Below are 18,296 nucleotides of genomic sequence, written 5' to 3'. Positions count from 1 at the left end.
TAAAAAAAAAAAAATCCAAAGGGGGGGGGGGGGAGGGTTTTAGGGGGTTGATGGGAGTTTACACATATAAAAATACCAAGGGGGGGGGTGGGTTTTAGGGGGGTGATGGGGGGTTACACACATAAAAATACCAAAGGGGGGGGGGGGTAACCCCCGCCCTCTGTGTACGCGCCTGGGGTAGGTGATGCTTGGCAAATCGATGTTGGGCAAATGTTGTCAACAAATAGGTTATTTCCTACCATGCAGTAACCGATGAAATAATTAGGTAATCTATCTATCTATCAGGCTATAGTTCATCCAGACGTTGGCAAAAACCCTCCTCATAACATTTCCATTATCTTCTGTCTCTAGCTGTCCTAGTCCAAGCGGCCGTTCCCATGTATGATGTTAGGTCATCTCTCCATCTTCTCTTCTGCCTTCCTCTTCTTCTCTTTCCCATCCTTGTAGCCATTCTGTTAAACGATTTGTCCATCTATTGTCCTGAAGTCTTGCTACATGCCCAGCCCATCCCCCCAGTTGGATTCTCTGACTTTCTCCATGATGTTGTTAACCTTTGTTTTTTGGCGTATGTTATTGGGCAAATAAAAGTTGGGCCATTTTTGTCCAACATTTTGGTTATTTTCTCCAAACCACTTCCTACATGTATTTACCCAATTAAATGTTAAAAAATAAGTTGGGCAGATGTAACTGGGCAAACGTAAGCGGGACAACAATTATCCAACAATATTTTCTTATATTAGAGGTGTCGTGGTCGAATGCATATGTTACAGGACTGTGGATCACAAGGTCCGCATTTCGAATGTCCTTTTACATATAATATATAATATTTTATCCAACTATTTGCCTAACTAGTTTCTAATATGATACACATTATGGTGAGAATTGGGTGAATTTTTGTTGGCTAAAAGTTGCGTACCTTCTTTGTGTGCAACACTGGGTAAATCAAGCAAAATCTTTAATTTACCCATTAGTTGGTCGGAAACACAATTGTTCTCAAGTTGGGTAAACAATGGCAATTTTTTGTCCAACATGTTTTCTTTCATTTTTCTCCTTCTCTATGTTTTTTTTTTCTTCCCCTCTCTTTTGTTTCCTTCTTCTCATTATTCTCTCTCTATCTCTCTCACACTCATCTTCTTCTTTTTCGTCATCTGCCCGTCTTTCTCACTCTTATTCCTTTTCCTCCCTATGCTCCTCTTTCCTTCTTTTCCTTCTCCTCCTTCTGTTTTCTATCATTCCTCTCGTTTCTGTTTCTTTTTGTGCTTAATTCATGCATTCATCGTCTGTTTGGAGCAACAATGGCATTGGTCCATATTACTTTGACATGGAGTAAACACCCTTGTGACCCGTAATGCGGTGGTCACATCCCGCCGTACTTGCAAGTGCGTGCTGTCTACGTGCAAAAACGTGGGCAAAATTTGGGTATCCGTACGTGATGGGTACCGCCTCCGTACGGATTTGGGAGCACGCAGACACACAGTAGCACTTTTAGTGCATGAGGAACTTTCGCTGCGTTCGGGCTGCGTTCGGGCTACCGATTCACCCCAGTGCGTGTGAATTGCGTGCCCGGTACTGCCAACGAGCGCACAACGCACTGACTCCGTGCGTCTTTTAAAGGCGCACGTGATAAGTGCGTGGTCCGTGCTTACTACTTCCCCAGTTTAGCTATCCAATGAGCACGCACATCTCACGTGGACCGTACCGAGTAAGCACTTACAACGCACGTTGTTCGCACTGATGTATGCAGTAGATAGTCTCTTCGGTGGAATGGGCGGCATCTTGAGGCAGCAACAGCTGGGACTTCTGGAGAACATCGGAATGTCGTCCTATATAAACACGCACGTACGTGAGCAGCTCTTGTAAGTACGGCCTCCGTACGATAACGTGGCAACCGCACGGAGACCGTACGTTGTAAGTACGTTGTAAGCACGTACAACGCACTTACCACGTGCGCAACGTACGATGCACGCAACCGTTCACGGCCAGGCGTGGCGTGCGGGCCACGTACTTACACAGTGCGTGTGACGCGCATTGCCGGTACTCCCTCCCTGCCTTTGCCACTCCCTCCCACGTTTTCAGAAAAACGTGGCGGCCGTGGCCTCTCCAAAAACCGTACGGACTAAAAACACGCACGGTGGGATGTGACCAACGCTTAACAGACGACATGTTAAACGTGCCCGTTAATATTTTGCACATTATTTATCACGTATTCCATTATAAATATATGTAATATTAGCGCTGATTGTTAAGAGGTGTTGTGGCGTAGTGGATAAGTCGTCGGACTGTGAATCACAGGGTCCGCGGTTCGAGTCCCGCCGCGGCACTAAAGTCCTTTGGCAAGACATTAATCTACACTTGCCACTCTCCACCCAGGTGTAAATGGGTACCGTAGGAAGGAATTCCTTAAAATTTGTGAGCGTCGAAATTGGCAGCCTAGCCTAGCATAGCCGGGTAATGTGGAGCACCTTGAGGACCTTGCAAGGTCGATACGTGCGCTATATAAGAATCTAATATTATTATTATTATTATTAAGATAAAACATGACCTGGGCTATTTCTCTTTTCTACTTTTATATATACATTTTTGTAGTATCTATACAAGTGTTTGTACTTTATCCCCCTTTGTACATATAATCATGATTGTTATTCAAGTAATATTGAAACAATGATGATATTGTTGTTATTATTATTACCGTTATTATCGTTCTCATTATCATTATATATTACCATTATCATTACTACTACTAATGATGGTATTGTTTTATCATCACCATCATCATCATCATTGGTTTTTTTGTCGTTTTTGATGTTTTTATTTTTGTTTATATGCATCATGACCATCACGTTGAATATTATCATATTATCATCATCATCATTTTAAGTACAACTACTTTTAAATAGCCAAAATTCTAAATAACGAACATATGAACATGTGTATATATCATAATTTAAATAGTTTGACATGGCTTACTTGATCTGTGAACAAAAAATATTCATAGTTCCTTTCCAACAACGACAACAATAATTTATAAATTATGATGACTGTCGTTAACAATAGGCCATTGTTATCAATAATAATTCATTCTCAGCGACTTCTGTCGATAGCCTTTTTCCCTCGCTGCTGAAAATCCCCCCCCCCCCCCCCTCTAGATTCCTGAATCCGTCAGGTTATAGTGATTATAATTCACAAACGGGCCCGAAACGGGCCTGGGAAAAGGCTATGAAAGTCGACGTCTGGCGATTTGGGGTGGGGTTGCTCGCCCCAAGCATCGCACACCGGCCCCACACGCAGCGCATCTACTGTACGTGCGTTATTCGTGCCGTATACCATGCACCCCTACCCATTTCCCTAAAGCTACCGCTAGATGGCAGCAAAAAAACACCATAAAAGATTTGGACTAGTCAAATCTAGGCTTTAGATGCGATAACAGTATTCATTATAAGTAGGAGACCAGGATGGGCACAACCAAAATTATCATTCGTTAAGTAAACCTCTTTTTAATTGAAAGACATAATAATAAGTTAATACTTGGCTTGGGCCTTGAAATCACTAACGGGTTAAAGGGGTACATCTTAGTCTTCCCCTCGAAATAGAAAAATAGGACCCACATCCTCTCCTTAATTTCTAAGATCTTCATTTTCTCTCTCGCTCTTTCTTTGTTTATCAGCGCATCAGAGCATTTTAGGGGAAAAATGCACCTACAGAAAAATATTCATCCGCCCCTGTTTTATACAATCAACCATCTACATTCATTCCCATTTGATACAACTGCATTGATTTAAAGACACGGTGATCAGTGAATATTCACAAGAGGCAACATGGTCAAATATTTACCAGCTTGACATAAGGCTGCTGCATATATCGCAAAGATGAAGGCTCCCCAGAAAGATATGCATCCACACCGTAAATCATTCATGGTGAAATAACAGATGCCTCTCTTAAAGGTCTAGAATTAACTGAACAGTCAAAGAAAACTTGCGTTTATCGAAACTCCAAACATATGAACTGAGCCGGTCTTCAACGAGGATCGAAAATCGTCCAAAAGCTTTTCTCTGCATCAAGGCCCACCGGGTAATCTTCTTTGTTTAATCGCCTGCACTTTTTCGCGTCGTCACTGACATGCCGGCGTTCCACAATGCCTCTTCGTCGACAAGAAGAAATAAAAAGGAAATGGAGTAATCGAAAATCTGTGACAGGTCAACCTGAGTACAGAAGCTAATGAATTAAATACCCACGTACCGGTACTTATGTCTTCAGGCTTCCATCTAGACCCTGTGTAGAGAAAGAATTTACAAGGAGGCGTTGAGCATCTTCGTTGCTTACGGCGAGATCGTAACGTTTGTGTCGTCCCTTTTACTTTTGTTTACTGTGCTAAAAACATATAGGAGGCATTAATATTGGCTCACAGACATTCGATCGGATAAGAATCCTTTTTATTGCCATGTCTGCTAAATATCCATTCTTGGAGTTTAACAAGTGTTTATGGCAACGGGCATTGTATACTCAGTTACACTTTTGGTATGTTTATTTATTAAGTGAAATTACAATGATGATTAATAAATATCACCCCGCATCCAACTTTAGCTTTCGAATGTCACATTTATGAAACCAACAACCGGACGAAACCGGACGAAACCGGACGAAACCAAAACCTTAGTTTACATTACATGTAGAACATACAATTACTTTTGTAAAACAAGGAAAGACGAAAGTAATATTAAGTTTCATTTCTTTTTTTCTTCATAGACCTAGTCCTGATTGATTCAAAAGACAGCGCGTTAATCACAAAATGTTACTTCTTCAGTTGAGTTACCTCTTTGCATAAAAACATCTGTAGATAATCTCGTTTTTATTCGGCTATTAAGTGTATTTTAATCATCATTATTATTTTGTTTCAAGGGATAGTTGAGTTCTGTTGCAGAGGGCGCTACACAAAATATTTTTTGTGAGATAATGAAATACTGACTGTAAAATTTGAAAGAACATACAATTTAAATGACAAAATCGTCTTTGTTTGATCAAAATCGGTTCAGAGACGGCTGAAATATCCACAAATAGAACGATTTCTAATACCTGCGTACCACCACAAGTATTAGATAATTTGAAACAGCCGTTGAAAGCCGTTGAAAGCCGTTGAAAAAATAAAATAGCCCTTTTACGTTGTATTTTAGCCAATGCTGATGTTGGCTTTTTTGTTGGCTTTTTCGTGTTGGTTTTATTAAGCACGTACAATCAGCCGGCCCGTGTATTGTTACGGTCACCGTATTTTGTTGAAAGTGGAGCTGAATAGGTATGATCGTATTGGCTGAATTCACACATTTGGGGTCTAAAATTACATTCTTAGCAATTTTAGGTCCTCAAAGGGCACTAGAAATGTCATAGATAAGAATAAGAGCAATAACGATTCACTTTGAAGGCATTTGCGATCTGAAAACAGAACTCAACTATCCCTTTAACTAATGAGCGAGTAAGGATTCCCGTAAAAGGAGCTTCCCTTTTTTCAGACTGTTACACAATTGAACCAGATGCGCACTAAATTGTTTGATTGTTGAAAGTATATTAATAGAATTGTTAAATGACGGTGACAAACAAATACTTGACAATATCTGAAGATCATAAGTGAATCTTTGGGAAAAGGGGGTTAACTATACCTGGACAACAAGGGTAAGTTCATGTGCTCGGTTTCACTGCAAGCTGAATGAGGGTGGGGTTGTGTGCCAGTGGACATATAGGCCTGAATTCACAAAGGAGGTTTGTCGTCAAACCTTGGTTTTCGTACGTCATATGACGCGTTTTTACGCGTTTTTTTTACAAACCTGGTTTGTAAAAACGCGTCGAAACGCGTCATATGACGTACATAAACCTCGGTTTGTCGACAAACCTCCTTTGTGCATTCGGGCAATTGTGTTAGATATGATTCAGGCAACATTAACGAAAGGAAGGTCTGTACTACAGTACATATCAAGAACGATGGAACGTGTCTTGAAGCAGAATTATGTTAACGTCCATTGCACCGTTTTTAAGTTAGTAGCAGACGTTCGATTCAAATATATATATATATATATATATATGTATAATCTTTTTTCCCCTGTCAAAACTGGTGATTGGAAGGTTAGCTGAACACTGAGTTTGAAATGGAAGGAGAATCCGCCCACAGATTCGAGATTCTTCCTTTATTTCGATTGCGGGATCATCGGAAAACGACACGACGGATGGAAATATGAATGGATTGACTTTGGCTATAGGTGTTTACATTATTGGCTGTGCCCTAGGGGACGCATAGTCCAGTTTCTACTTCAACCCTTTCGTTCGAACACATCGCAGGTTTTCTTATGAATATATGAATGACTTAGCTGATATTGAATTTGGAGTACTATCAAACATATCCACGTGGTCTGACTAGGTTACACGTAGAACATTAGATAACGTAGATTTAAAAAAAAAATCCACTGCCTTTTAAGACTTCCTAATTCAGTGTCCTACTCTGTTTTGCATGATGGGAATTTCAAGTAGTGGGATAGACTCCGACGTGCCTCCCGTATTTAAATAATAGCAACATGACCTTGAACACAGTCAACTTTAATTCACTACAAGTGATCTCAAATTAGAAACACTTCATGAAATCTTGCCAGATGGGTTTAATTAATTTACTCGGGGGCGTAATTATGTTACTAAAAAGCATTGCATTATTTTGCATCAATCAGACTCGCCAAGAAATGGGCGGGTGACCTTGATAAGAACCCGTAAGTGTTCATGAATCATGAATCTTGAAAAGCCTATTATTTAATACGGGCAAAATGCAGAGGTTAACGACCTGCACTGGAGGCTTGCAGGCTTCAGTATCACGTTCAGATGACGCTGAGAAGTAGGGTATGCAAAACAGTACACGCGCGTATACGTGAACATGCACGTGTGCTTTTTCGAAAAGCGGTTTCGCAACAAATTCCCGAGGCGATAAAAGAATCAAATTATTAATTGTCCGTGGTCACTGTCATTATCTTGATGACAAAATTGTTCTACAATCTTAACGTTACTCACCCACTTGTAATGCCATCGATCAGTTTTAAAGTTGTTTTTCTATCCCCTCTAAGTACCCTAATCCTCGTTATAAAAGTGTTATGCTTAATTTAAATTAATTTTACCATTTTGTAGAATTTAGTAAAAAGGAGCTCTTAACCAGCGCAGCTGAATATATTTTGTATAAAAGCTGCGCTATATAAATTTATTATTATTATTATTATTATTATTATGCAGTAATCCCATAATGGTCATGTCTTTTCGATGAATATTTCACCCTATATTACACTCAGTAAAAGGTTGTTTAATCATAATTAGTTTTAGCGAATTGTACAAATAAAACAGTCATTTCCTGACATAAGTGCCCGTGCTTTTTTCTGTGCTTTTATTTCCTTTCTTGTTTGTCCAAATAAAAAAGGAGGAGGTCTTATTGAGAAATCTACGGGTAAAAGCTGTAAGAGTGGCTCCTGTAATACGGTATTATTCAATATGAAGGTTTAAAGATACGTAGGTTTAATTTCATGTATATTGGTGATATTGCCATATGAAATAAAAAGAGGGCTTATAAAATACGAAGAAATATTAAGATTGCATCAGGTAACTAGATATTACATAATACAAGGACTGTAAAAAAAAACTTCAATGCATTTTTTTAAACATGCGAACACTTCACTGGCGTATTGCGTAGTCCAAAGATGACGAAATTGTAGATAAGGATATTGATAATCATCGCCCTTGAGTTTATGTTTTTTTTCTTAAACCCTCGAGAAAATAAACTATTTCATACAAAACATTGATATTGGCGCATATTTTGATGATTAACCTTACATAATCCAAATCGCGTAGTGGATAAGTACCGCCCCTTCGTGTTGTAGCCTTGAGAAATCTTCTTCTTCATGTAATTAAATCAACGGAGGTACCTTCATACATATTACATCATGGTTTGACATTTTAGCTGAAAAAAAACAATATGTTAGGGTGATAAAATCTATAATGAAGTGTTTTCGCATATTCAAAATGGTTTGTATACCTTTGAGTGAATAACGCAATTCAAAATAAATTAACGTTCTCCCTTTTCAGAATAATGTTCGGATTTTGAGAATGATTTTATTTAAAAAAAAAGCTTTAAACTTAAAAATTGACGTACTCAATAGCTTTTCTGACTTTACATTATGATAACGAGACAAGAAATTTCCCAGAAAACTATATTCAAATTCGCGCGTTTTCCCCAATTACCCACTCTGTTAATACATTCTTAATTCTGTCTTTTTACACTAGACATTGGAAACTCACCATCTAAATGAGATATAGACATGATGGGACGTAATGAGAGCGATATATATAACCCTACATGGTACATTAAGTGGACATCAGAAAAACCCTAACCCTAACACTAAAACCTAACCCTAAACCTAACCCTAACACTAACCCTAACCCTAACCCTAACCCTAATGTCTACTTAATGACTCATTTTTTTTTTTACTCCAAATGTCCCTCCAATGACGCCTTCAGTAAAATTACATACATAGAGAGATATATATAACAAAGGTGGGCCTTCTATGAGAAATAAAACGTTAAGAGGACATCAAATTGTCCTCCTAATGACAATGTCTACTTAATCACTAATTTGTTCACTCCAAATGTCCCTCTATAATATTAAGCCTTTAGTAAAATATATGCATGTATTCAATATTTATATATATGTATATAAAAGGGGGAAAATTGTTCACTGGATTCTTCAGGCAACCTTTGTAATTCAATAACTTTCCTACTTCAAGACCATGCCGATGAACCATTTATGTATTAGAGTTGAGATTTCAAACCATTCGAGAACCACTGTTTAAAGGTAATACAAAGTTTTGGTATGGGGTCATGAATTTGGTTCAAATGAACATAATGGAAGCATTATGCGATCCTACAATATTCAGTGATCGTTGTCGGGGTTAAAATCAAGTCTAAAGTCATGAAATTGTAAATAATGAACTGTTTATGTTGTATAACTCCCTCTCAAGGTCAAGATATTAATTAAGCTATAAAACAATGTTTCTTGACTAAAATCGACCGATTAGCTATTCCCGTTTGGAAATTAAATATTCCAACTACATATTCTGAAGTTTTCATGTTCTGAGATTTTACCATTGTCACGGCCGTAGGCAGTATTAGAAATTTATTAAAATTTACCGGGAGCACCGGTAAATTTTTATATTCAATTTTTCTCGAAAGTAGAATTGTTTTAGGGGCTAATTTTTCTAGTGCTTATAATACATCCACAGGGGAATCCAAATTTATCAAAATTGTAAAGAATCACCATCCACCCAATTTTCAAAATTTCCCAAAACTTTGTATTACCTTTAATAAATAAAATCATGTGTAGACCATCAAACTGAACAGACCAAAATTAAAGGTATACTTGGTAAACAAACACATTTATGCATGTGTATAGGTCTGTATTCACACTTAATGGCTACAATGTCAATATAGTTTAAGTATTTTTGATAGGCGACTGACAATTACTAAAGTGTATAGGTAAGGTCAATCTTATTGAAAATTAAATGCTAAGCTAAATGATGGTACTTTTATTTACATGACAAAGTCAGTTTAAAAGGTTGCAATTTTCAATTCAATTTTATTTGTCTTTCTTCCAACATGAATGTAATACAGTTTTAAACAAATGTATAACATTTGTATAACATGTGACAGAGCACATAAAAGGAACAGTTATAAGTAACGATAATGCGTTTTAGTGAAATAGAAAGACAAAAGCTTAGCTTGTAACAGTCAAATATTGTATCAACCGCGTCATTTTTAGTGGAAAGGTCACAACCTTGCCCTCTTTCTATAATAATACGATAAGAGGCACTTACCTAACTATTTAATATAAAAGTTTCAATAGTTTTGCAAACTTTAAAAAATCACAATCACCTCAAAATGCTATATACATTGATCTTCGTAGTTGCAACAATGAAAATTTACAAGAACTTTTGTGATAATTTATGCTAATAAAAATAATTTAATTAAATTTACGAATTTAACTGTAATGACTTTTATTCTAAATAGATTCATTTTGCCCCGAAAATGGTCTACATATTTATTTCGGAAATGTCTTACATTAATCTATTCACAGCAGGATTTGTATTTACAAACCCCATGGAGAAATACTTTCCAAGATCAATTCCTCAAAGATGAACTATTTAATGGTGTTTGTACTGAAAGACTGAGCCACAAATGCACACAATAAAGAATGTTCTTAATAAAAATAAACGTTGATAAAAGTGATGTTATACACATCTTAAATACTCATTTACAAAGACATGGTAGGCCCGTATTCTGAAGTCTTGTCTAACTTAGCCACGACTAAAGTTAAACAACTGTTTAGTTAGACAAGACTTAAACAGGACTTAGACGCGAGGTCGTGTCTAAGTCCTGTTTAACTAAATTTCGTATTCTGAAGTCGTGTCTAAGTCTCGTCTAACTAAACAACTGTTTAAGTCCTGTCTAAGTGGTGTTTAACTAAACAACTGTTTAAGTTCTGCGCAAGTCTTGTTTAACTTTCAATCACGACTTCTGCGCATGCCCAGTAGGCGTTAATTCTGACGATAGACCCAATGCGCATGCGTGCGCGCACCCGGATTAATAAATTAACGCGCACAGCTAGCTGTGCGCGTGCCTAGCTGTACGCGTGCTGGTACCATGGTGATGTGGTCGTGGCGTAATGACTAGACTGCATGCATGTATACGTGCCTTCACGGTTGTTTCATCGCAAAGCATGCCGGGACATAATTCTAGTCCATTTTCACCTTCGCCGTGATCAGCTGTCCTGTTGCAAACAACGGGATACTTATCGAATCAACATCATAATCTTGTACATAGTCCGCTATTCTGCAGTGATTTTCTTCCAATCCAGTATCATTTGTACGGTAAGAAACCAAAGTTTGTGGTTATTCATTTTTATGACTAATAAAGCTGATAATACGACGTAATGAGAGTGGGCCGAGATCCAACATTAGTAAATGTAGGCCTAGATCTAGTCCCGTATGTTCAAATGTGTGTGCATTTTAAGTTGACTGATTGCCTTTTAAGGCTGCTAAACACTCGTGTTTTAGGTAGAAATGTACAGTAATATGAGATTTATGTCTCATGAAATATGAATAGACTTTCTAGATCCTATAATTGATAATGGAATAGGGTCTACTAGAATGGCTGACATTTAGATAGTGATTGCAATTAAGTGTAAAAAACTAAGTAAAACTTAAAAGAGGCCATGAAAATGATAGATTTGTCGATCTGGATCTGGATATAAATAGTCTGATATCGATGAGCTCAACTTGAGCATCTACGTGTTGAAGAAGTGATAAGGATTCTTTTGTTACAATCATTCTTGTGGTCACGAACTTAATATGATTGTCTTTTCCCTTTTATTTATCAGTTGCAGCATCATCGAACACGATGGCCGATGAAACAGAAGATAACGTGCATGTAGATGTTACGAGAGAGCTCATTTCACAATGGACGACAGAAGTGTTACGTGACTTTTCTACAAGGAGGGGACTCAAGCTTGGAAATTGAGTACCGGTAGTCATTAATTTATGGGTGTTCTCTGCCTTGACGCGGTAGCTGTTCAGCCATCCGAGGTAGACACTGTGAGGAACTGGACAATGGATGGATTGGGGGGGGGGGGGGGGGGGGTGGGGGTAGGCATGCAGAACTGGCCTACTATGTTTGTATGTACCTACTGGATAAGGACTCTCCATCACTAGAGGGAAAAATAATGAGAGACTACAAAGAGGGGAAGGCATATAGTTATTTTGCCTTGTGAAAAAATTAGATTTAGCCCCTAAAAAAGTGTTCCTTCGGGTATCAAATGACGACAGGTGAAACCTCACAGTTGTAGAATTATTATCTGTAATGTGATTTCCAAACCATGTGACAGCCAATGGTGTATGGTGTATGTTGTAAAGGTATTGTAAAAAGCATTGTTTAACAATGTATAACAATGTTTAAACCGAGATGGACGTATGGCCCTACGTGCTACCAGTGTCTGTGATATGGTGTATTAATACTGAAGCCCTGACAAAATCGTGCTTCAAAATGATCAAGAAGTGCCTCTAAAAAGTAAAAATCTTTGTTTGACCCCTTTTACCATACTCGTTTTCCCCAATAAACTGTAGTGTTATGAAAACCGTTTGGCAAACACAAAATTTGGTTTCGATTTCCAATCGTAAATATCTTGATAATCAGACAGGCGATCGGATTGTAAAAGTCATTGAGTTCCTGACTGACCTAAATTTATCATTGCAGCATGAGCTAAATCCAGGATTTTGTTTCAGAATCTGAGAGTAAGTTACCCGATCCCTTTAAATGTGTTTGCATTAAAGGTGGTACCCCCCCCCCCCCCCCTTCTCAGCAAAAGTCCAGTGTGTAAAGTCAATACGGGCAGATCTTTTTCTTTGTTACGAGCCAGAGATTTTGGGAACACGCATGTGGTACCTCCGTTCCCGTTCCCGGAGTGGGGGGGGGGGCGGGGTGGTACTACTTCTTCATAAGATGTCAACTTATATGCATGGCATTAAACCTGTTGATATTGATCTAACTTGTATTCATCTCATGGTTATATTTATTTTATCAATAAAATCAAACAACACAGAGAAGGTTGTAGATGAGTACTAAGCAATCATTACTGTATGTAGGACGCTGAGTTGAAGTTATTCATGATTTATTCAAGAGAGGAAGGTCAGACAGACCTGATGTTTTAAATATTTAACGAGAGAAAAAATCATAGAAACAGAGAGAGGCATCGAGAGAGATGTCGACGCTTAATGAAAGAGAAAGAGTGATAATAAGGAGAGAGGGGAGAGAAAGAGACAGAGAGGGGAGGGAGAGATAGAGAGGGAGAGTAAGAATTAGGTGTGAAGAGGAAGATCTAAGAGAACGAGAGATTAAATTTTACAAATGTACACGTTTCCATGTACCTTTACTTAATTTATATTATAATGTAAACGATATTGTGATGGTCTTTGCTTAATTTTAGTTTGCATTCTTTCCTCTATCTTTATCTTCTAATTTACTATTCTAATTTAGTAAAAGTTAGTATAAATATAATTTTGATTTCTATCTCTTCCCCTATGTCATAGCCTCCATTCTTGCTCTCCCTTCCTCATGTTAGTCTATCTCTCTTTCTCTCTCTCTCTCTCTGTAATGATAACCCCTCTATCAATCTTTTCTCCATCAACTCTTGATATGTTCCTCCTCTTCTCCTTCTCGTTCATCATCACAATCATCATCATCATCTCAAAACTGTATTAATCAATCTATAAGACTCTTTAGATTGATCAATACAGTTCTTATAACATATGACCTTTATGTACAAACAATAAACCAAATGGTCACAATCATTTAAAAAAAGTAAGAACAATTATTCCAACTCTATGGGCAACAACGTAATCTCCATTTTCTCCTCCTCGTTCAAATATTAGCTTTTTTTTCATTCTTTACTCGTGTTACTTCTCTATCTCTCTGACTATACTCACAAGAAAGTAGAATCAACGGTTTGACATGAAACAGTCTAGAAAATGAACTAAATTTATTCAAGTATCAAATGATTTTGAATTACAGACAGCTTTCTCCCACGAGATGAAACAAATATCTCCCTAACCAGAAACTGGCAAAATAACTAAATGCCTTTCCCTCTTTGTAGTCTCTCATTCTTCCCTCTAGTGATGGAGGGTCCTTATCTACTAGGTACACACAAATGTCTCTATACATAGTAGACGACCAGCTCTGCAGTCTGCATGCCTTTCTCCCTCCCCCCCCCCCCCCCCCGCCCCCTCTCCATCCATCGTCCAGTTTATCTCTACCTCGGATGGCTGAACAGTACCCCCAGAGTCAAGGCAGAGAACACCCATAAAATAATGGCTACTCGATTTCCAAGCTTGAGTCCCCTCCTTGTAGAAAGTCACGTAACACTTCTGTTGTCCATTGTGAAATGAGCTCTCTCGTAGCATCTACGTTATCTTCTGATTCATCGGCCATAGTGTTCGATGATGCTGCAACTGATAAATAAAAGGAAAAGAAAATCAAATTTAAGTTTGTGACAAAAGAACCCTCATCACTTCTTCAACACTAGATCATGTAGCAGACGTGTATGCAGGGGGGAGGGAGTTTCGGGGGTTGAACCCCCCCCCCCCCCCCCCTCCTCCAATTTTGTTTAGACTATGTGTGTGTGTGTTTTTGAGGAACCCCCCCCTCACTTTTTTAATAACAAAAATAAATTAAACATTTTTTGTGCTAAAGGGTGACCCCAAAAGGTGACCTTACCCCCCACCAACTGAACAAATATCAGTCTGCCAAATGTTCATATTTTCGGGGAAAAAAGAAGGAAAAAAAAAGTGCTCTTACCACCCCCCGGCGTATTCACCGGCTGGCCAAGTCGTTGTGAAATTGACTGCGTGATTTTCAAATTTTACCCCCCGGCCCCCCCCCCCCCCCCCTCGAAAAAATCCTCCGTACGCCCCCGTCATGTAGAGCTCATTGATATCAGACTATTATATCCAGATCCAGATCGACAATCTATCGTTTTCATGGCCTCTTTTACTTTCTTACATTTATGATTTCTAATTGCAATCACTATCTAGGCCTAACTGTCGGCCATTCTAGTAGACCCTATTCCATTATCAATTATAGGATCTAGAAAGTCTATTCATATTTCATGAGACATAAATCTCATATTACTGTACATTTCTACTTAAAACACGAGTGTTTAGCAGCCTTAAAAGGCAATCAGTCAACTTAAAATGCACACACATTTGAACATACGGGACTAGATCTAGGCCTACATTTACTAAAGTTGGATCTCGGCCCACTCTCATTACGTCGTATTATCAGCTTTATTAGTCATAAAAATGAATAATCACAAACTTTGGTTTCTTACCGTACAAATGATACTGGATTGGAAGAAAATCACTGCAGAATAGCGGACTATGTACAAGATTATGATGTTGATTCGATAAGTATCCCGTTGTTTGCAACAGGACAGCTGATCACGGCGAAGGTGAAAATGGACTAGAATTATGTCCCGGCATGCTTTGCGATGAAACAACCGTGAAGGCACGTATTGCACTGTGTGACGTACGTGTACTACACGTACACTGTACACAAACGCACTAATAATATCACTTATCAGTGCCTCTGTGCTCGGAAGAACCAGCAAAGAAACTTCTCCAACAGAATGGTTAGTTTATTATAGATTATGGAATTTCCAAGATGTCACCATTAGATAAGAATAGTTAATATTATCGAGAAAAAAAATCAGGCTACACGAGAAAAAATCCTGCAAAATGTATTTGAAATTGTATAGGATGCACGTACCATCGTTTCTCCCCGCAAGTTCGGGGTCAGTAAGTAGAGTGTACCGTAGACGTTAAAAAGCAGCAGAATCGCGCCCTTAAACAGGACTTAAACAACCCCTCGCAGTTGTCTAAAGTTAAACAGGACTTAGACAGGACTTCGTGTTTAACTTTATTTAAACACGACTTCAGAATACGAAAAAAGTTAGACACGACTTCGAGTCTAAAGTTAGACGGGACTTAGACAGGACTTAGACAACTGTTTAGTTAAACAGGAGTTAGACACGACTTCAGAATACGGGCCATGGTATTAAAAGAATATGGTAAAATAAACGCAAATGTAACATTTTATATATTATATCGCTTATCACTCAGGCACAACTTTGGAATTTAAAAAAATAGGCAATTTGTACAAAAGGCATGGGGGAAATCTTGTATTGTCGGCCTTTTGTTGATGTTTATATATACTTCTTAAATAATGCAGTAGGTATATTTATTTGAAATGTTATCATTTGATAATAATCTTACATGACGAATCATTTAAGGACTTGAAGGTAATTTACCCACGGCATTCATTCTGGAAATAATTTATTTCAACGGCAGGTTGACTTTGAAAGAATTCCAATGTGTACACACTGCTTCGCAATTGACGTTGGGGCTCTATATTCGCCGAGCGGTATATGCCGTTTTCGGCGGTTTTACCTGTGCTCGGTTTTCCCAAGTTGTGTCTGGCAGCTAATGGTGTTGATACCAAGAACCCCTTCCCGAAGATCATAGCAAAGCTTCATCATTCCTTGGATGGAAAATGAATAAAAGTCATGTGTCGCATTGGACACGTTGCATAAATGGGCAGTTCTCAACAGTTTCGCTAGCTCCTCATCTCGTATCCCAAAACGATTTAATCAGTATGCAGGACGTTCCAAAGGCAACAAGGATCAAGCTTGAACTGGTCCCGACGCAGGCAGCACCGGTGGATGTCCCCGTATTGGGTCCTCTGTTCGGAACCTGTCCCGATGTCCCTACCCATTCAAATATAATGAAAGAGGTAAAGAGAGAGAGAGAGAGAGAGAGAAAAAGAAAGATATAATGTTAGTTTTAAGCGAGAAAGGTAAATGGTATACTTGACAGGGATAGTCAATGATTTTTTTTTTTACATTCAAATTCGGAGGGAGAAGGGCACACTTCCGACAAATGCGATGGCTTAGACTTCGAAGAAAGAAAGAAAAAATCCTCAGAAAATGTCAACGGCGTGGTGCGTCACATTTTGAAATGTGCGGACATGACAATGACACATACAATGGGGGTGTAACATTATCCGAACAGGATTTCTATTACAGGCAGTACCATAATAAATTTATTTCGTGAAATTCTTTGCGATCTTATTCGGTTAATCAAATTATATTCGGTTGTAATTTCAACAGCATTCTGAAGGTATGCCATATCAGTTTTAAAAGTGGGAGAGGAGTTTCAGATCCCCCCCCCCCCGCTCTCCTTCCTATTTCACCTCTGCATGGTCGCATACAATGGTATAACAGTCGGACATGTCGACGCGTTTTTACAAACCAGGTTTGTAAAAAAAAAAAACGCGTGAAAACGCGTCATATGACGTACGAAAACCAAGGTTTGTCGACAAACCTCCTTTGTGAATTCGGGCCGTCATGTTTGTTCATCTACATTCCTGTCGCTGCTGTGTAGTGAGGACATTTTATTCCATTAAGTAGACTCGGTGAAAAATAACCCACAATCGCACAAACGTCATCCTATTCTTTGAAGGGACTATAATATATATGATAAAGGTCTGTGAATTTTGACGGGAAAAACAGGACAAATAAGGGCTTTGAAAATTCGTTTCTAGTGTTAGATGACATTATCAATAAATGTTTATACCTAATTATATCATTCTCTGACATTATTATGCCAATGCAGACTGATAATACCTGCTCGAGAATCAAAGAAATTTGATATTCGATGTGAATGTAATTTCGGAGGAAAGTGAGTACGTACAATGTCGTGGGGAAATATTTCCTTCATCACGGGCATCTTGGGAGCTCGCACGTCACTGCAAATTACGGCCTACAACATTCACTTTAATTTCATATCAAATTCGATGTTTCTAATTCGATTCACTTTATGAATTAAAAAACTGACGTTTAAATTCACATCTTAAATTGCAAATACTACAAGTACACATTAATTCTAGAGTTTAAAAAGATGAATATATTTTATATGTGGGGAATAATGTCCTTCAAATTCAGAACACGTACGTCAAAACAAATTGGGATGCGCTATATGTTTTTCTCTTGTCCTGAAAGTCCTGTCAAAGTCATTCCAAATGTAAATTATGCAAACCAACAATCGAATTATACTTAGTGCTGACAATAATTGTTGGGATACACTTCGCCCCCACATCATACGTACAAGCAGAAGAATAAGGGGAATTCCGCCCATGATCATGCGTAGGTTTCACCGAGAAGAATATAGCCATGATCCCGGAATTTATTACAAATTGACTATCCCAAATTGTCATGCTTATATAACTGAAAACATTTTTTTTTTCTTCCAAGGAACACGGTATATTCCCAATTTAGCATTTACATTCAGTGCATTCTTTTGTGAGGATGGTTGTACTAAAATTGATGATAACTTGTGGATTTGATTGTCGATCAAAAATTACCTTATTATTATAATTATTATTAATATCATAATTATTATGATTACGTTTAATATAATTACTATCGTTATTATCACTGTTATTTATTATCATTATCATTATTATCATCATAGATAGATTGTTCAATTTTCCTCCAAAACTACGCGATATAACAAATAAAACCCGGATAACTACCTTCATGGTTTATCAAGAAGGGAGGTTTTCATTATTGAGTAAGAACGTGTTAATCATCTTAGTGGATGGGATTTTCCTGTAATAATATAATAATT

The 18,296-nt window shown here is 38.0% G+C and overlaps 1 protein-coding gene and 1 long non-coding RNA gene across 2 annotated transcripts in view; both read right to left on the bottom strand.

Annotated features, from left to right (window-relative positions):
• Positions 1-13,501: 13,501 nt before the first annotated feature.
• LOC115925048 lies at positions 13,502-14,991 on the bottom strand. The gene is made up of 2 exons (XR_004064536.1): positions 14,942-14,991; positions 13,502-14,063 (listed from the first exon to the last, which is right to left on the bottom strand). It is a non-coding gene; the product is annotated as an uncharacterized LOC115925048 (long non-coding RNA).
• Positions 14,992-16,140: 1,149 nt separating this feature from the next.
• LOC115925185 (hemicentin-2-like) overlaps positions 16,141-18,296 on the bottom strand; it is a 37,695-nt gene continuing 35,539 nt past the window's right edge. Inside the window, exon 7 of the mRNA XM_030988650.1 lies at positions 16,141-16,375. Within this exon, the coding sequence (XP_030844510.1) occupies positions 16,233-16,375 (143 nt within the window). The 3' untranslated portion in view covers positions 16,141-16,232. The remainder of the gene's footprint in view (positions 16,376-18,296) is intronic.

Source organism: Strongylocentrotus purpuratus, unplaced genomic scaffold (genome assembly GCF_000002235.5).
Source record: "Strongylocentrotus purpuratus isolate Spur 01 unplaced genomic scaffold, Spur_5.0 spur5_scaffold_17, whole genome shotgun sequence".
Classification (NCBI taxonomy): Eukaryota; Metazoa; Echinodermata; class Echinoidea; order Camarodonta; family Strongylocentrotidae; genus Strongylocentrotus; species Strongylocentrotus purpuratus.
Note: the sequence above shows the minus strand (reverse complement) of the source record. Positions and strands in the feature narration are given on the sequence as shown.